The sequence below is a fragment of the Mastigoproctus giganteus genome, chromosome 1, assembly GCF_048544385.1.
Source record: "Mastigoproctus giganteus isolate SK-2022 chromosome 1, ASM4854438v1, whole genome shotgun sequence".
Classification (NCBI taxonomy): domain Eukaryota; kingdom Metazoa; phylum Arthropoda; class Arachnida; order Uropygi; family Thelyphonidae; genus Mastigoproctus; species Mastigoproctus giganteus.
The window spans coordinates 235,249,994-235,274,796 of record NC_143575.1 but is presented as its reverse complement, the minus strand read 5'-3'; the positions used below and the strand labels follow the sequence as shown (position 1 = coordinate 235,274,796).

Sequence of the window (24,803 nt, the reverse complement as noted above, 5' to 3'; positions counted from 1 at the left end):
TTGAGTGCTCCACGTCATGCCTCCTTGCCTAACGGGAAAATACTACGAGTAGAAATCTGGTCACGGTCACACACCGGTGATTTTTAAATAATTTGAAGTACAATTATAAGAGGAAAAGCGGTATTTCTGTTTTCCATCTCTTAGAACCCTAAAAATGGTTACACTTATTCCACCTTGTGAGAGCTCATAAGGTTTAGAAGCGGATTTTTATTTAGAAAATTTTCCTTAAAGTCCGCACCGTGTTTATTTTCAATTAATCTCTTTCTCTCTTGCATACCATGTGGATTCGAATCCCGGTAATTTTTACAGGCATTTTCATACTGTGACTGAGTTAATCGGACTCGGAAAAGGTCGCGTGTGTTTTTTTTTCCACCGGAAGTGCGAGCTTTTTCATCCATTAAAGCACGAAAACCAACCATAGAACACACGCAGTGTACAGGCAGAATACTCTGACTTTCATAACCTTAGTTGTTTTGGCTAAAATGCAAACAAACAAACGTCTTAAGATTGAATATCCTCAAGTTTTTTTATTCTCACTAACCCAGCTGGACAAAATCAATTTTATGTAAATGTTAAAAGAAATTTCTCTTCACAAATAAAGGCCGTAACCATGACAACGCAGCAAGTCTTCAAAAATCAGTATCACTTGTATTCTACGCAAACGCAAGGATTTATTTTGTGGAGATAAGTTGGCTAGCAAAAGAGGATCTTTTTCCGTGGTACTGCACAAGGAATTGCGTACTTGTTTGATGAGTAGGAGACTGTCATCTGAAAGGATCGTAAAGAAAGAGAAAAATAAAGCGAAAGGAAGGCGCATGCATTATTGTCAACAAAAATAAACGATCCAAAAGGTCAAACCTCAAAAAATTCTTTAATTAATTAAGAAAAAATTCTACACCTCAAATAATTAGTAAGATACTAAAATAAACAGACAAAAAATGTTCGCTCATTTTAAATTAAATGCAATAACTGTTAAACTGGTTTTATGTAAATAAGGAAAATGTGAAACATTTAATTACAAATCTCAAATAATTTATTAGAGCCAAACGTTCATTTTTAACAAACGATGAATGCAAAAAAAAATCAGAAGCAGTGAAAATAATAAAGATCACTGATAATCAACTAGAAAACGTCACAGTGATTGAATTTCAGCAAAAATATTGATAAATAATGAACTAAGAAAATACATTAAAAGTAATAATAACATCCTAAACAATACAACTGCTGAAAGTTCTTCGGATAATTTTTTTCCAATACCGTATTACAGACATCCAAATGTGGCATCCAAATACGAATGGTCTTCCTGAATGGTAAATTAGACTGCAGTGCTTTATGAATGTGAGCTGTCTATAAAACAAAGGCAAAGGCTACTTGGTATGAAAGATGCAAGTGTCCTTGGTACCGGATATTAAAGTAGATGTCTGCGTGATAGATTAGGCGATCAATCAGCCCCGGTAAGACCTCTGGACTTTATGAGACTATCCACTTCCTCTGTACAAATAGTCTTTCAGAAAGGTTGCTTGTGTATTGGCAGAAATACGGCTATGATGTATTTCTCCTTTCGGAGCTGTCATAAGCTGTTTCCATTCTTCCAGGAATTAGGATATTCCATTAAGAAAAAAAAAATACTGGGCTAATAGTTCCATAAGTGGAAAGGTTAAAGGTCCTGCATTCTGTTTGCAGAACTTCTCGCAGTATAAAATCTCAGGTCCAATTTATAAAGAGTACTTTTCATGAAGTATTAATCAAATGTTTGATGTGTGGAATTTATTTTTACATTTATTTCTGTATGTAGCGATGGATTCTTAGGCGTCTTGGTTGATCTGCTTAAATTAAATTATGAAAAAATTCAAAGTTTTACTCCACATTGACTTCCCCATTCCATTATTTGTTAATGCACTGAATTGCCAAAAGTAACCGGACACCTGCATGTTTCAAAGAACCTTTTATTCATACAATATTTAATAAGGCTTTCGCGCACTCGTAGCTTTAATTAAACACTGTATCTTTGTCAGTAACCAAGTTTTGATCCATTCTTTTTTCAACACAATGGTCAATTCAGCTACTGATTGTGGGTATGTTGGCCTCAACCGATGCCGATATTCCGGTTCATCCCAAAAATGTTTAATGGATTAAAGTTGAGCTTTAGGCGCTCGAAAGAAGTTTTCACGCTCGTCTCTTCAAAGCAAGACGCTACAAGCCGTGCAGTATGACATGGTACATTGTTATGCTGAAACAGAAAAGTGTAGTAAGAGCGCAATTGCCCAGAATGTCAGTGTACTCTTGGCATTTATAGTTCCAGGAATTACAACCAGTGATATAAATCCAAACCACGAGAAACAACTGCAGATGGTGACTGCAAGTCACCGTCTGCAGTTGGGAATGGCACACCCTGGCAAGTAACTTTTTCCACGCATCTGCAAGATCCAAACACTTCTATCAGATTATTAAATCCGTACCGTTTCGGCATTCGGATTTCCAACGTTCCAGAGATCAATCCCTCGTGGGGTAGCACAGTTAGTATAATCACCGCCCTTCCCACACCGGGTGGAAAAGACACGAGTTCGAATCCCTTCAATGACGCGAGGAATATTTATGGGCCTTTTTCACAACGTGGCTGAATTAATCGGTGTCGGGCAAGGGTAACAAGACAAACAGAAAATCGGCTACAGAACAAACGCAATTTACAGATACGGTGGATATGGTTTAAGTTTCTGATGCTCCTAAAACCGACTGAAGTATAAACCCAGTTACAAATATGATATACGGGCATCTCATAAGGACGTCGCCTTAGCACATACTTAACATAAAGTATCCTAATCTAACCTCATGGCATTAGCTGTTATCTTTTATTCTGAATAAGCTAATTCCAGCCAAACGTTGCTGTATGTGTCTAATGCGATCATTTCACACATAATACAATGGGTGAGCCCACTTTAAACTGATACACACTATTTTGAGCTGTGTTGGCCGCAGACTTTTTCACCTGGGGAGAAGTTAGGGGGCAGAATAGTAATTAATAATAGTAATTGTTACTATTACTACTCTAATATTACATATTCTTTCTAAGGAATAAACAATAACAGTGTCTTAACTTGAAACGAATTTTATTTGGGATGAGAATTTTCCTTCTGGGGAAACCTCTGGAATCATTATCATGAATCAGTGATAAAAATAAAATCGAGTAAAGCATGTTACAAAATTGTGTCATTTTGGTAACGGAGTATTAGTATTATTCCACTTTGAACTTCACCAAACTCTGCCTCGGCCATTTTGTCAAGTAATATATTCCAGTGATCTGCAACGCGCTGCTTGAAGGAAAACTTCATGAAATCAAGCCTTCTGCTTCCTAAGATTTTATTTGAACTCCTTCATTTTACTGATCTCCTCAATCAAGTTCTCTTCCTTTGAGACATCTAGATTCATACCACGCCTTCTAATTCGTTCTTCGTATGGACATCGATTAACGCTACTTACAAATCTGGTCGCTCTTCTGTGAACTTACTTTCTGTAGTAGTTGCTGGATGATATCCAAGCCTGATTACTGTTTTGAACGGGCTCGTGAATGGCTGTCTCTATACTACCGACATTTATGAACATTTCTGGTGAGATTTCGCTCAAAGAAATGCGACAGTTGTCCAGAATTAGTTTTTCACTTTGTCAATGTTCACGTGATTGACTGCTGTTTGTGATTGTAGCCTAAGGAGATTATTCTACCCCGTGGCTTTCCTTAAATGCAGTACAGCACTCGTATACCAGTGTTTACAACAGTACATCATTCCCGAACCACATACTGCAAGTCATCGGTGAATGTTGGCCACTTTTGAGCCCTCTTTCACAAAAAATTTGATTACACATCGCTGTTCCACCTTCTTATCTTACGATATGACAGCTCATGCGTGAAAGAGCGGTTAATGTGTGTAGGAGAGAAATATGAGATGAGTGTGCAAAAAATGACACCAGTTCATATCGTTGTTTACGAGAAATTAAAAATTCCCGGTCAAATTATAACCTACTTATATTTTATGTAACCTCTGAAGTTCTTTAATAGCTGGCATATTTGGAGACTGTATTGCTACATCGTATGCAAAATAGATAAAGTAGCGGATCCAGCAGGGGACGATCGGCGTGATCACTCCCCCATTAAAGCTTGAGTAAATTGAGGAAAATCCTGTGTGTTTTGTATTAATTTTGACAAAAAAAAAAACCAACATAATATTCATTGTTTTTACATAAAAAATTGACACATCCAAATAACAGTGCTGTTGTTAAAATACGAGTTGAATGATTGTCCATATATGGAACTTTCTCTGCATTATATAGTTGGTGTTAGTTAATATGTAATTGCATGGGCGGAGCAGAGGGAGGTTAATATGTAATTGCATGGGGGCGGAGAAGAGGGAGGAATAATTATATGGGTTAGTAGGTCAGAGGAAGTCTGTGCTATACAGGTATACCTGCAAAGATCAGCGAAATATATGCATATATCATGATTAAAAATAAAAAATCGCTACCACGCTAATCTATTTACGAATACATTGAGAAACTGTCTAGACAAATCCGTGATCAAATTCGGTACGTTCTGGTAAAAGCATTTTTGCAGTCGTACTTATGGCTTTAATCTGAAATTTCTTCCTGCAGTTTATTTTAGTCTGCGTTTCCGAGCCACAAACAGCGCACAAATCGCAAGAAACAAAAGCACATTCCCATGGCAACCGTTAAATAACGGGAAACATGAAACGGCGGTAAACAATTCTGCTAATTGAAATAGACTAGCCCCGTTCGAAAATCACTGAAAACAAAACAAGATTGTTTCGCAATAATTAATTTTAAAGCCGAGATTGAGAGCTTGTGCACCAAATAATCAGATATGATAAGCGAACCTCCAATAAAACTATAATGTGGTAACCAAAATGATATTTTTGGCCGCATAAGTGCAATGTTCGCTGAATATTATTGATTGCATTTACGGATTTGTTCTGAAGATTTAACCATTAGGCTGTTCAAAAGAAGTGATTTATGCTTCCCTGAAGAATACTTCCGTCATTCTATTGATGCTGGATGCTAACTTCATCTGCGAGGCTAATGGAAAAACTTCGGATGTTGACAAGCAGGGGGCGCTGTATTGAGACTTTGAGGGCGAGTACGTAACGAAATTACCACTTCATTCCGGTGAATTTTCTCTTGCTCGCCGTAAGGTCTCTCTCTCTCTCTCTCTCTCTCTCTCTCTCTCTCTCTCTCTCTCTCTCTCTGTTGTCATATTCTGCTGCTACCGAAGCAGCATCAAAATGGAGTTTAAGATTTCTAAAAAAAAAAAAAAAAAAAAAAAAAAGTGAACAATGCTTTAACAGATAAACAAGAAGATTATGAAAGCTTTCTTTCTTTCTTTCACAATCACTTCGTTAATGTTTATTGCTTTTCTCGCCTTTAAATTATCTGATTTTTCAGAATATAGTTCTTTAGTACAATGTTAATCCACTTTTACTCTTAATAGGCAGAATGACATACAACCTGATACTTAATAGTTCAAGCGTTGATTTTTATTTATTTATTTTTTTTTTTTTTCAACGGCAAACAAGTTCGATGGCCCCAAACGAGTAATAAAAGGTCTTGGCTATGCAGACGTTCATGTTCGAATTTTAGGGACAAAGGTTGGTAAGCATTGCAGAGCGTGCTTTTCAAAGGTGTTCTGTCGCTCCCGAAGATCAAAAATTACTTCGCGAAACATTTACGATCCGTTCTTCCAAACGGACAGCAGGAATTTGTGTCCATCCCTACTTCAATGAAGTCTCCAGTTCAGCTGTAGAAGAGGGGAATACTGGCCACATCCTGATCCGGAATTCTAGTTTATCCGAAAGGATTTTTGTTCGATTTAGGTCTGTAGTTTGTGCCGACTAGACGAGTTGTTAGACTACGTTTTCCTTAAACTAGTTTTAATTCTGCTATTACTATGGGATGGAGCATTGTCATGCTAGAACATGGACTCATTTCTATAGAATTGCTACAGTGTGAACACCATGGAGTTGTCCAAGAGATCAGAAAATTCCATAACGATATTTGGCGCTGCAACCTAACTGCGAGGCTTAACTACGTGAAGCAGCCCCAACACCATTGCTCCGTCTCCTCTAAATTTCATTCCTGCACGCAATACACTGCCGTGGATGACGTTCTCCAGGCATTCTGTACACCTACCCTTGACCGTCTGATCGGACTGATGAGTTCAGCACCACTGAAAATGACGTCTTGCTTAATTTAGTGTGATATACGGGAAATGTGTACGCATATCGTCACACTCTTCCTTACATTGGAACGGGTGTCCGAATACTTCTGAGTTGGCAGTACATGTATTCATCACCAATTGCAGGATTTCTGATTGAATATCCCTAGACTGATATCCTTCATCTCCACCTCAGACCCACTTACCCAACCACTCAATGTCTCAATAAAGTTCATTACCGGCGAGTGATTCGTTGTTGTTATTTGGTTTTTAGGAGCATTAGCAACTAAGGCCATATTGCTCCGGGGATATGCGGTGGTCATTCCCTGACCTTTCCGCATCCTCCGTATTTGGTGGTCACGGGCTCGAACCCCGGTCTAGCACACACTGCTGCTCCTGCCCACCTGGCTACGGAGGCGCCACGCGAGTGATTCGAACCCTGGCCTAAATCTGTCTATTAATGCAAAGGCCAACTTTTAACGAGATGTACAGAGACCAGCACATCTCGTGATAGTTGACCTATGACAATTTAATATTTTATGAAAAGGCTGTGGGGAGCATGTGCTCGAAGATGCTCCTGCTGTAGATTTTTTGACCAATAAATGCTTTGCCTTCCATGCATATCGTCCTTCAGTAATGGCATAAAAAAGAGTACTATTCATTATTAGGTGATCAATGATCCCACAATATCCAGTGGACAGATGAAACACATTTCATGCCCCGCGAGCATGAAATCCAAACCATATAGAAAAGGTTTGCATTCATTCTCAGAATTTTTGATTTTTTTTTTTTCATGTTTTTTTTTCCTTCCTGAATCTAGGGCTTTTCATTCCACAAACAGACCATAAAATATAACACGCCTCTCTAAGATGCACGTATTCTATGTTCATTCTTCATTCTGCTGAACTCCTGTCGGTTATTTAAACTTTCGCTACAAATGTATATTGTAGTTGTTGGTATTAAGATGCATAAGCATCTCTCGTCATATTGCACTGTATGGATTATGGCTGCATGAGAGTGTGAACTCACAAGCTGATTTGCACTTTGTGGGCTATATATAAAATATTTTGTATAATATATAATATTGAAGATAATAATATAGAAGTTAATTCAAGCAGACAATACCAAGCTGGATTTAAAGAAACGCAAGGGATATAAATATATATTAAAAAAAAAAATTTTTCGCGGCGCGAGTGATTTTTTGCAAAATGAATAATGTTATATATATGATCACTTGTCGTACTTGCAATGTTAAATATATTGGTCAAACCAGTAACAATTTACATATTAGAGTGAATTTACATCGTTCAGACATTAATACTTACAATAACAAGTCTAGTAAGAAGACAGGTAATCTTGAACATGATATTGAATTTAGACATTTCCAAAAAAATACTTTTGGTAATATTTTCATTTCAATATTAACACAAACGAAAGATTACTTCAATCAGAAATTAGCGTGTTACAATATAAAACGCTATATCCATACGGACTGAATAACAGATTTAATCAAAAATACATGACTAATAATTTGAAAGATATTTGTGTTTATATGTTTCAAATCGCTAAACTTCATAAATCTAAATGCAAAAGAAAATATAGTAAATCTAAAACATTTAAGAGCGACCGAGAACAGCTAGGGGATTTCATAGATTTATTTAAAATTTGGGACACCGATCCTATAAACATTGGTAAAATACATAATAATTAAACAGCATTAAACTTAGTGCAATCAAAGCCTTAAACAGGAAAGCTAATAATTATGTGTTTGGATCACCTTATGCACATTATACTAGACATTGCTAAATTCAGAATTAATATTTTTAATATTAACAAGCAACCAGAAAACTCTGTCCTCGTCTTATATTTTCAAAATAAAATGATGGATAATTTGGATATACGTAGAACTATTAATAACTTACATATTAATATCAGATTTAGATAGGCTAAACCATTTGGTCTTAAAGCATGTAACTATAAAATAATAGCTACAAACCTTCACAATATTAACATTGGACAGGATATATGTGTTTGCCACAAGCCTTCATTTCTTAGATACGTAGATCCTAACCATAACCACATTATAACCGGAGATTTAGATATAATCCCATATCCCGAGCTTAGAGATATTTTATCACTCGGTTTTAAGGTTCCACCCAATCTACCTTTTAATAAATCAACTTTTAAAAAACTATTATATCTAGATTTATTAAAATACTGCATAAGATCTACATACAAATATAACATACTGGTTGAGGCATACCACATGTGGCTGTACACAATGCTAAATATCATATTTAACAAATATAATCAATTGAAATTCAGACCGGATAATCTAAATAATACAAAAGTAATAAATAAGCAGCTCAAAGAAATACACAAACATTTTGTAATTACTCCGGTTGACAAAGCTGCTTTGCAATTATTTTATTTTATCTTATCTTATAATCACACTGTATATATTTTATAATCACACTGTATAGACTTAAGTTCACGCAAAGGTGACATGCAAATTCAGCTCAGGGTCCTACTATAGAAATGGGTTTGCGATCCCGGGCATACCCGAGCTACAACTTATCTCTTGTATTATCTTTAAGCTGTCCTACACTCTTTGTTCTTATTTCTCCAAAATTATTAGGGTAATCCGAGGATGTAGGAGAAACTATTTCTTATCTGTACTACTATATTTTCGCCTTTATGGAGTTCAGGTTCTATTATTCCTACTCTATTAGTTTTTATTCTTCTTACTATCTGCATGTTTCTCTTTGCGTTAACTTTAATTAATTGATTAATTATTTATTTTTATTTTTACCGTATCCATCATATAGGGGTCACCACATATATATTAACTCACTAGAGAGATTATTATTTCATAACGACTAGTTGTTACATTATGTCCTGGATACGGTAGATATGCCTTATACTTTGCATTTGTTCTTATTTTAATTATTAAATTGCGTTCTCTGTCGGGTCAACGATGATCAATATATGCTTACATTTATAATATCTTTCTTTTGATTCTAAAAAAAATTTTAACTATCTTTAATTGGTTTTGATTCATATTACTTAATTTACTTAATCTCGGAATTTTTATATATCTTAGCAGATATTGATCATTACAGAAACAGAGAGCTCCTTGTCGTTTTCTTGCCTTCAGTCTGGGTGGTTGGCCCCAATCTAGATTGTGGGTAGACAACGATAAGTTTTATGTGTGTATATATATATATATATATTTTTTTTTTTTAATATATATATTTATATCCCTTGCGTTTCTTTAAATCCAGTTTGGTATTATCTGCTTGAATTAACGTCTATATTATCTTAAATATTATATATTATACAAAATATTTTATATACATTATGGTCGTAATGCATAATTGCTCTAGCAACTACATTGGCCCATAAGTATTAGTTACAGCTTGATACAATTTATTAACCTTTTTTCCATATTACTCATATATACAGGATGGCCACTGAAAGACTGAAGGGTTTGAAAAAGTCATAACTTGTTCATTTTTAATCTTTTTTATTTTCTTTTTTTACAGGTTATAGAGCATCCCTTGGAGATTAAAATGGCTACGTATGATGTCCAGCAACGAGTAAAACTCGTTGGGTTTTTCTATTCCAGTGAAAGATCAATTATTGAAACTCAGATAAAATACCGGCAAAATTTTAGTCCTCCTAGCGATAATATGATTCGGAACCTAATCGCCCGGTTTGAAAGAACTGGATCAGTCGGTGATCTTCCGGAAAGAGGTCCTAAGCGCACTGTCCGCACTGACGCAGCGGTGGAAGCTATACGGCAGAGTGTCCTTGAGGATCCATCTGCCTCTACCCGTCGTCGCTCTGCTCAACTAGGCATCGCCAGAACATCGCTTCAGAAGATTCTGAAAGGGTGGTCAGTCTTTCAGTGGCCACATTTTAATCTCCAAGGGATATACTATAACCTGTAAAAAAAGAAAATAAAAACGATTAAAAATGAACAAGTTATGACTTTTTCAAACCCTTCAGTCTTTCAGTGGCCACTCTCTCTCTCTCTCTCTCTCTATATATATATATATATATATATATATATATAAAAATTCGAATAACACACAGTGAACTGCTCCCTCCGCTTGAAATCGGCTAACTAAAACCGCGATAGAAGAAAAGTGCAAGAATTTCTCCATTCTCTGACAGGACTCGAATTCGGACCTCTTCAGACAAATGACAGGTAACGAAACTAATACTATCATGGAGTATTTAAAAAATATTATACGGGTGTATTCGGGCAAAAATAAATTTCCAAATCTCCCTACACTAAAAATCTTAACTGTTATAAACAAACTATTGGTAAATCCAAAATTCGATTTTGAAAAGTACAAGGTCTGAAAATGTGCCACTTATCTAACATGCCCACTTTTTTTATCTCTTACTAAAGTCGCCACCCTCAACTTTTGTCCATTTATACTTCTACATATCTTACATCCTAATTGTTCTGTTTCCAATAGAACCGTCATCATCCTGCGTTAACTCTGGCATCGGTGATCTTGGTAAATCTCCTCGGACACCAGGGAATTAGAAGAATCCTAAAGAGTCTCGATGCAATGGAGCCTCGGTGTTGTATTTCTCTAATTGTTTTTAAAACTCGTCCTGCAGAGTTAACTCCTGTTTTACGTCGCCTTTTCATATTCTCTCTTTCTTGACTGGCAATTTTTCTTCTGCATGAAATTGGCTATGAAATTTGTACTCTGTAGCCAATTTCTAAGAAGAAAGGACATCTTTCTGGTCCAGTTAACGTACTTTAGACCTTTCCTGATCTCTTTCTAAAGTAAGGTAGGAATGCATTAACCGTTACGCTATTTCTGAACATTCCATCTTGTTAACGATAGTTGGATGGATTATGTCACTGTCAATCTACAGAAAATCGCATCGCTGCGCGAAGCGTATGTGACATTTATCTTTGGATAAATTACGAGAATAGATAAGTCTGAAGAAAGTCAAGCAGTTGTCCTGTTCAATTCCAAGGAATTTGATCATATTTGGCATAAACACGTTGTGAGCAAAATAGGAAGCAATATAAATACTTCTTATTGCTTCCTATGCATCGGAAAAAACTAAGTTTTCTTCTTCCTTCCCTTGTTTTATAAATAGTAGGTTGATTTCGAGCTGGGTTTAGTGGAACCTTAGGGTATAGGGCATCTTGAAAGATTCAGTGACATTTTTTAGGGTATAGGGCATCTTGAAAGATTCAGTGACATTTTTAATGAGAGAGAGAGAGAGAGAGAGGTGATTTCAGTATATTTTTTCTTCTTTTTTTTTCAAGAAAAAGGGGAAAATAACGTAGGAAAAATGTCTGCGATTAAGGTTTTTGAGATATATATATTTACAGTATTTTTATAAGAAATATCAGTTGTAAACAGTTCTAACTCATGGATATTTTAAAAGCAACCATCTCATCTGATGAGTACTGGCTTCTTCGTTGGGTCCTTTTCAAGCACAAACTTCCACCTCTCACAGACTTCAAATATTACCAAACAACTTCAAAACTAGAAAAAAGTCTCAGAACGGATCTTCACCCTGCGCTTACTCGTGTCAATTAAAATGATAGCAGGTGAAATCAATACGCCAGGTTTTTCGCAGATGTGTAATTGGATAATCGCCCAAAAATCTTAAGAGCCCTCCCTTCTCTACAGTGTGTGGCGTGTAGGATCAGGAAAGGCGACAGATTCCTGCCCATGGATCATGGATATGCTCCAAAACCTACAGGAGATGTATGTTGGCTACAAGAAATTCGTTGAGGACAACTCCTACAGAAGACGTATCATTAGGGAGCAGCTCTCGTCTTCAGTTGAGTGACAGTCGTTTTTTTTTCTTGATCGGTATGTTGCCATTGTGAAAAAAAATGTTTTCTCTTTTCCCGTGTTTACAATTTGTTTTTTGTTTTTCCCTATTTTGGTTCCTTTTTATGTTAAACACCTAGCATTGTTAAACTCCTATATTGCACCAAGAATCCATGTAAACTTTTCGCCGATTGCAATAAAGATATATATATATATATATATAACTCTTAACAGTTCTAACTCATACAGGAATCATAACAGTTATTCGCTGTATGATTCCTTTCGCCTCCAAGGTGGTACTTGGTAATTTGGAATCTGCTCTTTTCGATCTTCTCTGGCTTAAAATCTCTCTACCTCATTGTGTCAAATTCATCTGTTGTCTCTACCGTTCAACCAGTTCCACTAATCACTTGGAGCTCTTTGACTTCCTCCCTTTGCAACTTGACTTTCACCAGTCAAACTTTCCTAATAGTGAGATAATTTTCCTTGGTGATTTTAATGTTCACAGTTCCAGCTGGCTTCCATTTTCTAGTCACACCGACCCAGCTGGTCGAGATGCTCAGGCTTTTGCAATTATTAATGACCTTGCACAGATCGTTCATTTACCTACAAGAATACCGGACAATCCTAACCATACAGCCAACACGCTTGATCTTTTTCTCACAAACAACCCTTCTAAGTACACGGTCGAAGTGAGTGGTCCTTTAGGCACCTCAGATCACAACTTGGTGATTGTCTTTTCTCCAATGGAGCCTTTATCTCATGGCTATTCCTAAGTCGATCCACTGTTGTTTGGCATTACAAGAATGCCAAATGGGACGACCTGCGAGATTTATTTTCTTCTTTTCGTTTGTCGGATTCCTGTTTCAAAACTTCTGATGTCAACGTTTCCTCAGATCGTGTCAGTGAAATTATTCTTGTAGGAATGGAATCCTTTATCCCACACTCCACTTTAAAATCTCGTCCTTTATCTAAACCATGGTTTTCCAATAAATGTGCTAAGCCTGTTCAAGAGAAGAATGTTGCATATAATAATTGGCTTGTTTCCAATTCTTCAGTTTCCTTTTCTGCCTACACCAAAGCTCACAACAATTGTTAAAACAGTTATTAATCAGTCCAAACTAGAACTTGAACAGGCTAAGAGTAGAAAACTTGCTTCTTGTCCTAATGATAGCCAAACATTCTGGTCTCTTGCCAAAGCTATTGGCCGCAACTTTTGCCCATCTCTGCTCCCACCTCTGTCAAAACCAGATGGTTCTGTTGTCACTTCAGCCAAGGATAAAGCTGACTTGCTAGCATCCCATTTTTCTTCCAACTCATGTATTAATGATCTTGGTAAAACACCTCCCACCATTCCCAATACGCACCTCCCACCATTCCCAATTCCCCCTGTGGTCTTCCGGTAAAAGGATGTCAGGATTTTGACGAAACTTGATGCTCAAAAAACTCCAGGTCCTGATGGTATTTATCCACTTGTTCTCAAAACCTGTGCTCCTGAACTTACTCCTATTCTTTGCCGCCTTTTTTCACTTTCTTATTCCAAAGGTGTTTTTCCTTCTGCTTGGAAATTTGCTCATATCCAGCCAGTTCCTAAAAAGGGTGAGAAATCTCTCCCATCGAATTATTGTCCCATTGCAATTACTTCTAAAGTAATTGAGAAATAACTAGTCTTTCTAAAGTAATGGAGAAATAAATTAACCGCCAACTCTTAAACTACCAGAAACCTTCCGCCTGATCAACGATTGCCAGTATGTATTCCGTCAGTGTCAATCCACTAGTGATATTCTGGCTTATGTTACCCATTTATGGAAAAATTCGGTGAAACTCAAGCAGTTGATCTTGACATCTCAAAGGCTTTCGATTGTGTTTGGCATAAACGTCTTCTAAACAAGCTTCCATCTTATGGTTTGCCAACTATTTTTTGTAATTGGTTATCCAGTTTTCTCTCTAATCGCTCATTGAGGGTGATGGTAGATGGCTCTGTCTTCTAACTTCTCCGCTAATGCTGGTGTCCCACCAAGGTTCAGTTTTTTCCCCACTTTTTTTCTGTTGTATATGAATGACCTTCTTCCATTGACTGGAAATCCTATCCATAGTTTTGCCGATGACAGCACATTGCATTCCACTTTCCATTTTGAGAAACCTCGCCCTGCTCAATCGGCTTCAACTTCTCGAAAATCTGCTACCAATTCCCTAAATGCCGATCTCCAGGTAATTCTCCAGTTGGGCAAAGACAACTTAATCGATTTCAATCCTTCTAAAACTCAGTCTTGTCTTATATCTCGCAAAAAGGCTTCTTCTGCTCCTATGCTTATCTTTGGTGAGATTCCGATTTCTAGGCAAGTTGATATATCTCTTTTGGGATTATCCTGACTTCTAATCTCTCTTGGCACAAGCGCATTACAAATATTGTTTTCTGCATCTAGAAAACTTGGTTTTCTCTTTCGCTCTCGGCGATAATTTTCTTCCAAACAGCTGTTCACTCTGTACAAATCGCAAATCCGACTTACCATGGAATATTGTTCCCACATCTGGGGCGGTGCCCCCAAAACCTCTCTCAGGCTTCTAGATTCCATTCAGAAGAGGGCAGTTATGTTAATTTATGACTCATCTCTAACAGAGTCTCTCCACTCGCTGTCTCGTCTCATAGAACTGTTTCTGCTGCATGCCTTTTCTGCAGATACTTCCAATGGCACTGTTCTACTGAATTGGCTTCTATAATTCCCGCTCTCTCTCTTTCAAAACAGTCTGACACGTGACGCACCAGCCAACATCCATTTACTGTCCAACCTCAAACTCACAGAACCAACTTTTCATCTTCCTCGTTTATTCATTCAACTGCTGTTTTCTGGAACAACCTTCCTTCATACGTATTTCCTGAAAATTACAATCTACAGAAGTTCAAGTCTAATGTCAACAAATATCTTCTCTCGTCTTCTCAACCTTCAACCCAAGCACGGTACTAAATACTATAGGTTCTAATACCTCTCGTGTTTGGGGTTTTGAAAAAAAAAAAAAAACTCGTGGATATTTTAAGAAATATGCAGGATTTTGAAATGTTTAGAGCAGTAGTTTTCAAAGAATATTCACTGATTTTTTTTAAATTTCAATTTGCACACATGAATTAGTTTTTTAATTTATTGTTACTGATTATCGTTTTGAAGATATTAGGGATCGAAAATTAACTTTAAAAAATTAACTTTGAACAAGCATTTTCCAACTTGGCAACCCTGCATCCACCCACAGTACTGTAATAATACTGGTCTCCACAACCTTTGTGTTTGGAGTCACCATAAAACATTGTTTCAAGAGCCTGATGGCTTACAAAACAATTTTTTGCGTCCCCTTGTGCGATTTTATTTGAACAGACCATTAGCAACCTAAAATGGTACACCTTTACAGCTTATTATAAATGAATTTTTAATCTTGCTTCACGAAAACAAACATTAAAAATAAATTCCTTTGCTTTCTTAAACATGATTATGGTTAAAGATATGAATAAGTTTTCCTGATAATAAAAGCGAGCGCAAATTTCTTGAGACAGCCTTTCTTTTATTATATCTAATCGATTATAAGATGAATAAGAAAGTGTTTCTTTTATTCAGCATTAATGTTGTTGGTTGCGTGTTTTTATTGTGTAGAGATTGTGTTTATTTAATATGTGGTAAAATGCAAACAGATTTCGTGTGAGGAAACTTATCTGGAGTTGGAAGCATTTTAGAAGTCTCGCTGTATTAATGGAGGATGTCGAAGGTTATAAAAAATGAAACGAATTTACAGTTATTAGCTGAACTCGCTTTTTGCTGCGAAATGCCAGTTCAGCTAACAACCTTTTAAGTTGATGTTACTGTTACCTTAAAATTATTTCCTGTACACTGTTTTTTATCTCCTATTTCTGTCGTAATGTAAATCAACAAGCCCTTCATTAGTCGATTGCATTTTTGAGTTCTTTCTGTTTGACCACTTTTTATCGCAGCGGATCACAGATGTCTGTTTCCTTGAAATGGTGTGCAAGACTAAATTCCTTATCATTGATTGATTCAGTAAATTTCCAGCATGACTTGTCTAAGAAAACCAACACCCAAATTTTAAGTTGTAAAGAGGAGCACGCACTGAGGATACACCATATTCCCGTAGGCTGTTTGACGTCACTGAAGCTAGCACAAACCAAAGAACTGATTCACGCTCCATTGAGCACTTTTAGTGACAACCCAAGCATAAGAAAAACAGTGATTCCTGTTGCGCCTGTATTGCACAACTCTGCCTCTTCCCCAAACCTCCAAGGGCATGCAGGGAAGCGCATAGTCATATCCGGACATTCCTTCGAAATTGGAAACATACTGGGAGTGCTCTGCTTTTTCAAGTAGTAATACCGCTAAGCCTATTTTGGTAGCGGCATGTTTTTACAGAGGAGCATGTTGTCAACACGTGTGCAAGGTGATTCTGAAATCTTCTGTCAAACTTCGAGAGCGTGCTAAGGGATTAATAATAAAGCAAAACCTTCTTTTGAACATGCATTCAAAAATACCTTCTTGAAACTGAGTTTATGAATATCAGTTATTACCTTGTTCGCTTCGACTTGCATATTCCGATCTGCACAGGCGCAGATCGTAATATCGAAAGACAAAACCAGTTCTCCGACCACCTCGCACTGAATCTAACTAGTTATTACTAATTGAGCCCTTCAAAATAAAAGTGATATAAACCATTGCAACAGTTTTTTACTTAGTCTATGTTTCTTGTAGATTAAAATGTGTTCTATTTGAAGCATAAGTCTAAAACCTATTCGTTGATTTCATAGAGTAACACTGACAACTCTGAAAACATAAAAGTGGAACGGCTTCAAAGTTTCATATAAGTAATTTTCGTGATAAACCACGATTGGGATAAAACTGAGGTCATGCAAGGCTCGCAGGAAATGCTATCGGTTTACAAAAACATGTAAACATGTTCTCAAACAAAGCCAAGCATATAATTGAATACCCTGATACTTATGATGGACAAAATAGGAACCTAAATGTTCTTTTAACTTGGATGAAAATATTTGAAAATCTAGAATTGTCTATCAACGTTATCGACCACAAGTTCTGGACGTTCTTTCTTACCAAATGACTTAATTTTGATACTGCTGAGTCTTCTCAACCTTCGCGGGGTAGCACAGTGGCCATTACGCCGGATGAAAAAAGGCCTAGATTCGAACCCCGTCAATGACGCGAGGAATTTTTTGGGTGTTTTTGCAAGCATGGCTGATTGGTCGGTTGCAGGCTAGGTTTCTCCAAAAAACTCTGGTTTTTCGTTCAGAAAAACTGAAGAATACACGAAATTACAGACATGATATATACTGACGTCCCATAGCCGTAATTTCTTTGACGCTTAATACACATACAACTTGGCCTGTGTGTTCTGAGAAATGGCATAAAATTATATAAAGGAATCACAAAAAAAACTTTCATATTGCACATAAATGGTGCGGCCTGAATTCCTCTCAACTGAACTACTAGAAAATGTGTTGCAAAAATAAAGTAAGCAGAGGACAAGAAAACTGGTTTAAAGTTCAATGGATTTGTCGCGACTTCTTAACTTTTATACAAGAAGAGTAACAGTGACTTCATAATATTCCGCGTCCTGGATTTGAAGAGCAGCGTATGAGGTCAGCAAAGCGGTTTTGTACCGTTCCACAACCTCCTCTGTATCCAGTGTGTTGTCATGTTTCATAACTTAAAAATAAAGACATTATCGACTTTTCACCTTTCATTCCACATAACTGTCATTCATTTTTCAAAAATGTCAATCAATAAGAGAAAGCTAATCCGATACTGGGACAAAAAAGTTGGGGGATCGCACAATTAAGAGTTTTGTTCTTAATTGTTACAAAATTGGCAAAAGGGTGTCTAGTTTCCAAACACCTGCAACCCACATATTCGAAGTCTTTCTTCATAAGGACACCCTTTTGCCGATCTCACCAGGCGAGTTACCCTTCTTTGCACCCTTTCAAGAAGCTCGATGTCTTTCTTTAGGTGCGGTCTCCATACTTGAACACAGTATTCCAAGTGTGGTCTAACAAAAGCCTTATATAATGGGATTATCACGTCCCTATCTCTACTTGCAAAGGTTCGATCGATCATCGATAGGACACCATGAGCCTTCCTTGCAACCTGTTTACAATGCTCAGAGAATTTCATGTCTGACCGTATCGTAACACCCAAGTCCCTTTCCTCCAGTACTGGGTTTAGTTGAACTCCACCAAGTGAATAAGTTATTTTGGGATTACTGTTTCCCAGGTGTAATACCTTATACTTTGTTGGATTAAAGCATAGCTGCCATTTTTCTGACCATTCCTGAAGTCTATCTAGGTCTCTCTGAACAAGCTTAGCTTGACAGTGATCATTAACTACTCTACCAATTTTAACATCACCTGCAAATTTATACATCACGCCCTCTATCCCTTCATCGATGTCGTTTATGAAAATTAAAAACAACAGTGGTCCTAATACTGATCCTTGGGGAACCCCACTTCTTACATCAACCCAATCTGAGGAATAGCCATTTATCACAACCCTCTGCCTCCTGCCCTGAAGCCATCCTGCTATCCATCTAAGGATTTTCCCAGTGATTCCAACCTGTTCCAGCTTATAAAGCAACCGCTCATGTGGGACTGAGTCAAAATCTTTGCTGAAATCTAAATAAACAATGTCTAAATTATTCCCTAAATCAAGCTTGTGAGTGACCCTTTCAAAATAGCGAACCAGATTTGTTAAACATGATTTTCCCTTCACAAAACCATGCTGAGTATCCTTGAGAATTTGAATTCGATCCAAATGATCCTGAATTCCACCCTTGATCATTGCCTCCATGATTTTCCCTACCACTGAAGTCAGAGTGACAGGTCGATAATTTCCCACTTCACTCTTAGAGCCAACCTTATGTATGGGAGATACATTGGCACTTTTCCAATCCAACGGAATCTCCCCAGAGTCTAGTGATGCTCGCATAATTAGCCTCAATTGTGCAATGCACTCACTTTCCGCCTCCCTTAAAATTATAGGGTATATTCCATCAACTCCAGGAGCCTTACTGGCCTGTAGGCTCGAAAGTTTTTTTCATTAAATAATCTTGCGAAATTCCAATATCATTAATTACATATTTTTCAACTTCGCCCCCACAATTTCCCATTGCCACAAAAGGCTTTTCATTTGTAAATATCGATGCAAAATAACTATTGTGTTCATCTGCAACGGCAGCTGGTGTATTTAATACTATCCCCTTTCCCTTACGTAAAGGTCCGATCTGGTTTGTCCCGCTCTTCTTGGTATTTATATATGTGAAGAATTCCTTATCCCCCCTCTTTGCTCTGTTTGCTAGTGATTTCTCATAAACTGCCTTTGCCTGTCGAACCTTTTCTGTGGCTCTATTACAGATCACCTTGTAGCTGTTATAGGTTCAGTACTTTTTATTGCTCTGTAACTGTTCCATGCCACCTTTTTCTGCTCAAGTAATGTGGCAACTTCACTATTCATCCAACTTGGAACCCTCCTCATGGAGTATTTTTTAATGGTATATACGCATTCAAGGCATCTGTGATTAATGTTTTAAAAGCATACCACAGTTCAAATGTATTCATTCTCTGCGCGATATCTACCCAGTTAATAGAGGCCATGTAGTACCTTAGGGCATCATAATTTGCTTTTCTGAAATTAAAACCAATTCCTTTGCCTTTTACTGCTGCTACCTCTCTCGTCATCATCCACCGTAGAACTCCGTGATCACTTCCTGCTACTGGTTCCTCTACTGTCAGCCCTGTTATATCATCTGATTCATGGGTGATGATGAGGTCTAGGATATTCTTTCCTCTAGTACTTTCCCTGACATATTGATACAAATAACAGTCATCTAGTTGATTTAAAAATTTTGTTCTCCATGTCTAGTTTCCTTCCCATTTACTCCAATCAATTAGAGGCAACTTGAAATCACCCATAATAAGACATTGATGCTTACTTGCCCATTCCATTTGCATGTAGAGGCTTTCGTCATAATCTTCACAATCACCTGGTCTGTAGATTACTCCTACTCGCATTATACCTTTGTTTCCAATTGTCTCACACCATACAGATTCTATACTAGCACGTGAAACGTCTGAATCCGGGAAAGCTATCGTCGCACTCAGGCTGCTTCTGATAAGAAGCATTACCCCACCACCCCTTCTATCTATCCTATCCTTCCTAAATACATTATACAAGCTGTACTGAAACTCATCATCCCCAATTTTCGGGTGGCATCACGTCTCCGTAAGCCCTATTATGTCCGCGTTACTTGTTTTAACCAGCAGTTCGAATTCGCTCATTTTATTGACGACACTTCTAACATTACTGTATAAACAATTAGGACTTACTGTTCTTGTATATTTAACAACCCTAACACAACCCTTGAAGACTTTTAGGCTCTCTTCCCTGGCATTAGCTACCCGCTCACTTGAAACGTTTCTGTCCCCAGAACATCTAGATAATATGTCCATTTGGGGTAACAGATAAGAACTCTTGAGGTATGTGCAAGAGTTACTTTGACCAATATTATCAGATAAACGCGTGTCAGTATTACCCACATCCCCCCCCCCTAACTAGCAGTTTCCCTGAACCTTTAAGGTATCCTCAATAATACTGGCAAAAACCTTTGCACCACCTTTGTTTAAGTGTATCCCGTCTCTACAAAACAAATTCCTTCTACCTACAAGTGTGGGCCAAGCTGATAGAAATTTCTCCCCTAAAGCCTTGCAGAGTCCTTCAAGTGTTAAGTTAATCCACAAGGCTTTTAACATATAACCCTCCTATCGTGTCTGGGCAGAATTGCGGACACATAGACATTGTGGCCTAGCTCGCGGCATTTCCTCAGCATGGTCCTGTATTTTTCCAACAAATCGCAGATCGTGTACGTTTAATATCATTAGTCCCCACATGAATAATAATATTCTCTTCACCCCCTTCCTTTAAAATCTGACAATCTGTTGGTGACATCATTAATAGTTGCTCCCGGCAGACATACCCTGGTTCTACTCCACCTATCCTTATTACAAAAAATATTCCCCGTTTCTCTGACAATGGAGTCTCCTAATAAAACAATGCCTTCTTAACCAGAGTAGTTTGCACTTGGTTTTTCTGTTTTGAGGCCCGAGTCAGGTGTGCATCACTTGGTAGATTGCTGGAGTCTTAAGTCCCTGACGAGCTCCCAGATGCATTATTCTCGAGAGCAAGCACCCGTTTTTTCAGGGACTCAAATTGTTCCATCCGTGCACCAAATTATAATTTAAGATCGGTGCACTCCTTACATCGATCACAAAGAAAAGAATCCCCAGGTGAGCTATGATTAGTCACCAGGTCGACCTTGGAAAACATTCCACAGGTTCCGCAACGGAATAAATCATGACTCATCCGTAAATCGCCATTGGTTATTTCAGTGTGAGTCACGGTACCCTGTGACGTATTTAAGGCAGATCTCGCAACTACCATTATAAAATTAGCTAAATATCAATGAAAATTAACTTTAAAAAATTATATCTATAATATTATTAAAATTAAACTGTTACTGGAAAACCTATAACAAAATAATCCAATAATATCTAAATAAATCAAATATTTAAAAGCACTAATCAACAATCCACTTAACTGAGGAGCCCTGACGAAGAGCGTCCGCTCACCTCGAATGCCAACACTGGACTGTTAAAGTTATTACATCTTGATAATTTGATATTCTGTTTAGAGGAAGAGTGGTATAAATTAAAAAGGCGTGAAAAAGAAACATGATAAAAAAAAAGGAAAATTGGAATATAATGAATACTAGCAGATGTAATAAAAATGTTTCTGTTTCTGTTGATTTTTGCTTAATTGTCTTAATTTTATATCAATAAAAACAAGAAAACTGGTTTATAGCACTTTGCTTCTACCGGACTCAATTAGTTTCTTACCACGCAGAGTCGCCAGATAACTAATAGCCGTTGTGTGAGTTCAAAGGTTGGTTTTATTGTTCAGTTTCATATTTTTATTTTTTTTTAAAGTTGACTAATTGCAAAAGAATATATAGACATACGATTTCAGGACGGCAACCTAATCCTTCTGAAAGAAAGACTCTTCTTCGTAGATTTTCAGACACTAGGCATCGTGAACGCTCTATTTTTAGTGATGCCCATCTACTGCTTCGAAAACGGTCTCCATAATCCCACATTAGCAGAATGGTCGTCTCCAGAGGATCAATGTGCAAGATCACGAAAACATTCTGCGAGCGGTTGCTAATAACCTGTCAACTACGAAAAGTGGTTGACATTTCGGGATGTCTCAAAGTTTTGTCTAACGTGCGTTGCATGTTGAAGGGTCACATTTTCCAGCTCTTGAGTCTGGTGACGCCTAACTTCGTGTACATCTTTGTCGTCTGCCCTTTCTTCAATGAACTTCAGCGGAGACGGTGATAATGTACTAGAAATGGGACAATAACTTACATCGGCTCAAGAAACTGTTCGCTCCATTTGTTCAGTCCCATTGACCAACCGCTTAGTATTAACTCTGGGTTGGTGTAGTAGATAGAAGAGTTCTGAATAATACTGAGTTCATGTTTATCAGTGTGATGCGTACACCCGGGATTATGGTGGATATTTGGAGAAGGCCTTATGAGATCTTTGTATCTATAATCTAACACGCTCCCGAAGTTTGCCAGAAGAGTTTTGAATGTTGAAAAGTTCGTATGATCTTTATGATGCACTCTTTTTCCCTTACTGAAAGCGAATTTTTTTCTTAAAAAATACTGATCGATGATTTATTTGATATTTTCAGCTATTCGAGTAGTGTTAAGAGGTAAGGCGCATGCTGAATGGAAAGTCGTGGTGAGCGGCGATCGACGGACAGTTAAAGATGACCAGGTGTTTGTAGACGAGAGAACTGTAATCTGGGGTAAAGGTAAGGTCATAATATTTAATTTCATAATCTCATTAATACAATGTTTGTCAGTTAACGCATTGATTTTATTGATACTAACAGTATTCAAACTTATTTGTTTGGAGGTTGCTTCTTTCTAATCTCATATGCAACTTTATACCGTACTTTCTTATGGCATAAATACAAAAATCAAGTTGTCTAGCTATTGGGTACTTTCAGTGTGATTCTTGACCGCTTGTTCAGTTTTATTAGAAATATCTAGAGTTTTACAATCATTTGCTATAGACTGAATTACTTTTACCTAGATTTGATGACTTGGTATCCTTGGTGTCTTGTTGTGTTACACACAACAGACATCCACACATGTAGATATTTGTGTCTGTTGTGTACACACAACAGACACAAATATCTACATTAATAAAATTTTTAAATCCGTAAATTATTATCAAGCAGATAAGCAGTGCTGTATGCAAATATTCTGTTTATAAGAGTTCTTCTTTGAGAAAAAATATCACGGGTTCATATCTAAATGTCAAACGTTTAGCATCGACCGCTTTATATATTAACCTCCCAAATAGTTCGGAAAATTGCTAGCAATTCTAAAAAAATTTTTTTCTAAATAGACTGAAGTTTTTTTGTTTTTTTTGTGTGTGTGTCTTTCCTCGGAGCAAGTGTTGGTTCTTTGACTTGGCTTCAATCGAAAAGAAAGAGAGGATGTGACCAAAAAAGATGAAGTTGGAGAACTGCTGGAGATTTCTCAGCAAAATAATAGAAATGGAAATAGAAAAGCCAATTTTAGTTACTTCGGCGGCAGAACTGCCTTTTTATTCAATAGACAGTGTTAACTCACAGATAATGCATTAATAGCGAAGGTCGAAGTAAAAAGTTGAATTTTTATTCTCACTGTTCGTATTTGAAGGATGCCGTGTTTTGGATCCAACCAAAACTTTCTGTGAAATAATCGCACATTGGCATAATTGAAAATCGGTTAGGTATTGGTTACTCCACAACTTGTGACACAGTTAACTCAACCAAGATTATCCGAATTTATAAAATTGTCGGTTTCCACCAAAGACAAGAAGATCATTAGAATCTGTTTTTTATAACAAGCCCAGGAGCGTTCTTCGATGCATGAAAAATCGATGAAAATATCGATAATGTTAGGGGGAAATTAATTTTCAATTAGCGTACCTCCGAACGTGAGCTTAAGTAAACATCTTGGGTTGCCATTTTAATTTGGATAATGAGAAGACAAAAAAAAAAGCGAAAACCGAATGTTTTTGTACAAGCCATTTATCGAAGTATACCTATTATTCCCATATTTTATAAAGCAAAAACTAAAAGTAGAAACCCCATCCAGTTGAGCAGGAAACTTGTTTATATCTAACTTAATTGTAGCCCGGCTCTGTTGGCAAACTGTTTTCCCTGTGATTGCCACTTTTACATGATTCTTCATGTAATATAAATTGCTGCCTTGTTAAACATTTAATGATCTTTGTATGCAAACGGAAGTACAGAACTTAGTACATAATACCCATAACGGCGAGGTTCCAGAGGCCCGCAGTAGGATACATATAAAAACAGAGCACATGGCATCTTAAAAATAATGTAACATAAACATATACGAGGGTTTTCCGAAAAGTAAGGTGACACGTTTTTTTCTTAATAATGGTGAAAGGGAATGAAACGAAACGTGGTGGACAGATAGACCCCTTAATAACGTTCAAAAAGACCGCCAGTGCAGTGTTGCGGTACTGTCGCCTCACAGCAGATTCCAGTTGCAAAATGGCGGCTACCGTGCGAGTGTGGTCCAAAACAGGTGTTCGTGAAGTTATTCGCTTTCTGCAA

The 24,803-nt window shown here is 37.2% G+C and overlaps 1 protein-coding gene across 1 annotated transcript in view; it reads left to right on the top strand.

Annotated features, from left to right (window-relative positions):
* The window catches only part of LOC150091656 (arrestin domain-containing protein 2-like), a 149,741-nt gene that overhangs the window by 26,807 nt on the left and 98,131 nt on the right, over positions 1–24,803 (top strand). Inside the window, exon 3 of the mRNA XM_090369152.1 lies at positions 22,854–22,976. Within this exon, the coding sequence (XP_090225278.1) occupies positions 22,854–22,976 (123 nt within the window). The remainder of the gene's footprint in view (positions 1–22,853; positions 22,977–24,803) is intronic.